At 44.3% G+C, this 1,367-nt stretch overlaps 1 protein-coding gene across 1 annotated transcript in view; it reads left to right on the top strand.

The window, feature by feature from the left end:
• The window catches only part of LOC101857490 (arrestin domain-containing protein 3), a 39,346-nt gene that overhangs the window by 24,086 nt on the left and 13,893 nt on the right, over positions 1 to 1,367 (top strand). Inside the window, exon 3 of the mRNA XM_005101065.3 lies at positions 814 to 1,049. Coding sequence (XP_005101122.1) covers positions 814 to 1,049 — 236 coding nt within the window. The remainder of the gene's footprint in view (positions 1 to 813; positions 1,050 to 1,367) is intronic.

Here is a 1,367-nt window from a genome sequence, read left to right as displayed (position 1 = left end):
CCCCTTAAAATCAACAAACCAATCTCCCTCAAACCCAGTTTTCTCTGTTGAGAGGGAAAGAAATGTTGTTGGAAACAGATCTGTCCCCCTTTCCCCTTCTTTTGGCTCTTATTGGGCGAAATGGTGCGTTCTATAGTGAACGGGAAATACATTAGAGTGCACGAACTAGGATATTTTGAAAGGCTACAAGGCTATGGCGTAACTATGATAAACCACAGAGAATCATACAGATCTCAAAGTAGCGATTATCATCACATCTATTGCACTTATTAGATCTTTTTACCGAGTTCTCTCACTGTTGATCTCGATGTTCATTAAATGCTCCTAAACGATATCTAGAAAGTGAAACATGTTTAATTTGGGAGAATTTCATCAAATGTCGCCAAAATGGTAGCTTTTGCAATTCCACGAAGGAACATCTGGACACCCTGAAATGTATCAAACCATATGAAATAGGAATTTGAAGAAACTTTTTGCAGTGTTCTTTGAGAACTAGATCCATATGCAGGTGTAACTGCCTCTCACCGACTTCTGACCAGTTTCCGTAAAGTAGTTGTTGGGACCTTTGCCGAAGCATGCAGAATACATCAGTTCCATGCCGGCGGGAAGAGGATTTTTTTTTTTAATCGACTATGTCCGTGCTACTGCTGGGACATTGTATCTCTCTCAGCCGGGGTTAGCCCGGATTCACAAGGTGGGAACAGCCCGCCTCCAAGTTATTTGAAACAAGTCGGTTTGGGTGGGTTACAATTACCGACTTCAGACCGAACTGACCATTAGGCGGATTTATGGGCAGTTTGTTTTTTTCTTCAGGGTCAACGTCTTCCTCGACAAACAACGAGAGTCGTATTCTGGAAGCTGGCCAGTACACCTACCCTTTTCAGTTCCACATCCCTCCTACGTCACCGTCCTCGTTCGAGGGTCAGTACGGGTTCGTCCGTTATTGGGTCAAGGTCGCAATTGAACGACCCTGGAAAGAGGATGTGTCTGTGAAGAAGCTTTTCAGTGTTGTGTGCCCCGTGGACCTGAACAGAGAGCCGTCTGCAGATGTGAGTTGACCTACGTCCCTGTTCTTCTTGTCGTTTTCCTTGTTGTTTGTGTGCTCTGCAGAGTTGTTACCCATTTTCTTTTCCACTTCTTCCTTTTTCTCGACCGTCTTCTCGTCGTTATCAGCCTGATCTTTACAGCAGCAGCAGCAGCAGTAGAAGTAGCAGTAGTCGCAGTAGTCGTAGTAGTAGTGGTAGTAGTAGTGGTAGTAGTAGTAGTAGTAGTCGTCGTCGTAGTAGTAGTAGTAGTCGTAGTAGTCGTAGTAGTCGTAGCAGTTGTAGTAGTAGTAGTAGCAGTAGCAGTAGTAATAGTAGTAGTAG

This window comes from Aplysia californica, unplaced genomic scaffold, assembly GCF_000002075.1.
Source record: "Aplysia californica isolate F4 #8 unplaced genomic scaffold, AplCal3.0 scaffold00269, whole genome shotgun sequence".
In the NCBI taxonomy this organism is placed as follows: Eukaryota; Metazoa; Mollusca; class Gastropoda; order Aplysiida; family Aplysiidae; genus Aplysia; species Aplysia californica.
This window is presented reverse-complemented; position numbering and strand designations above follow the sequence as displayed.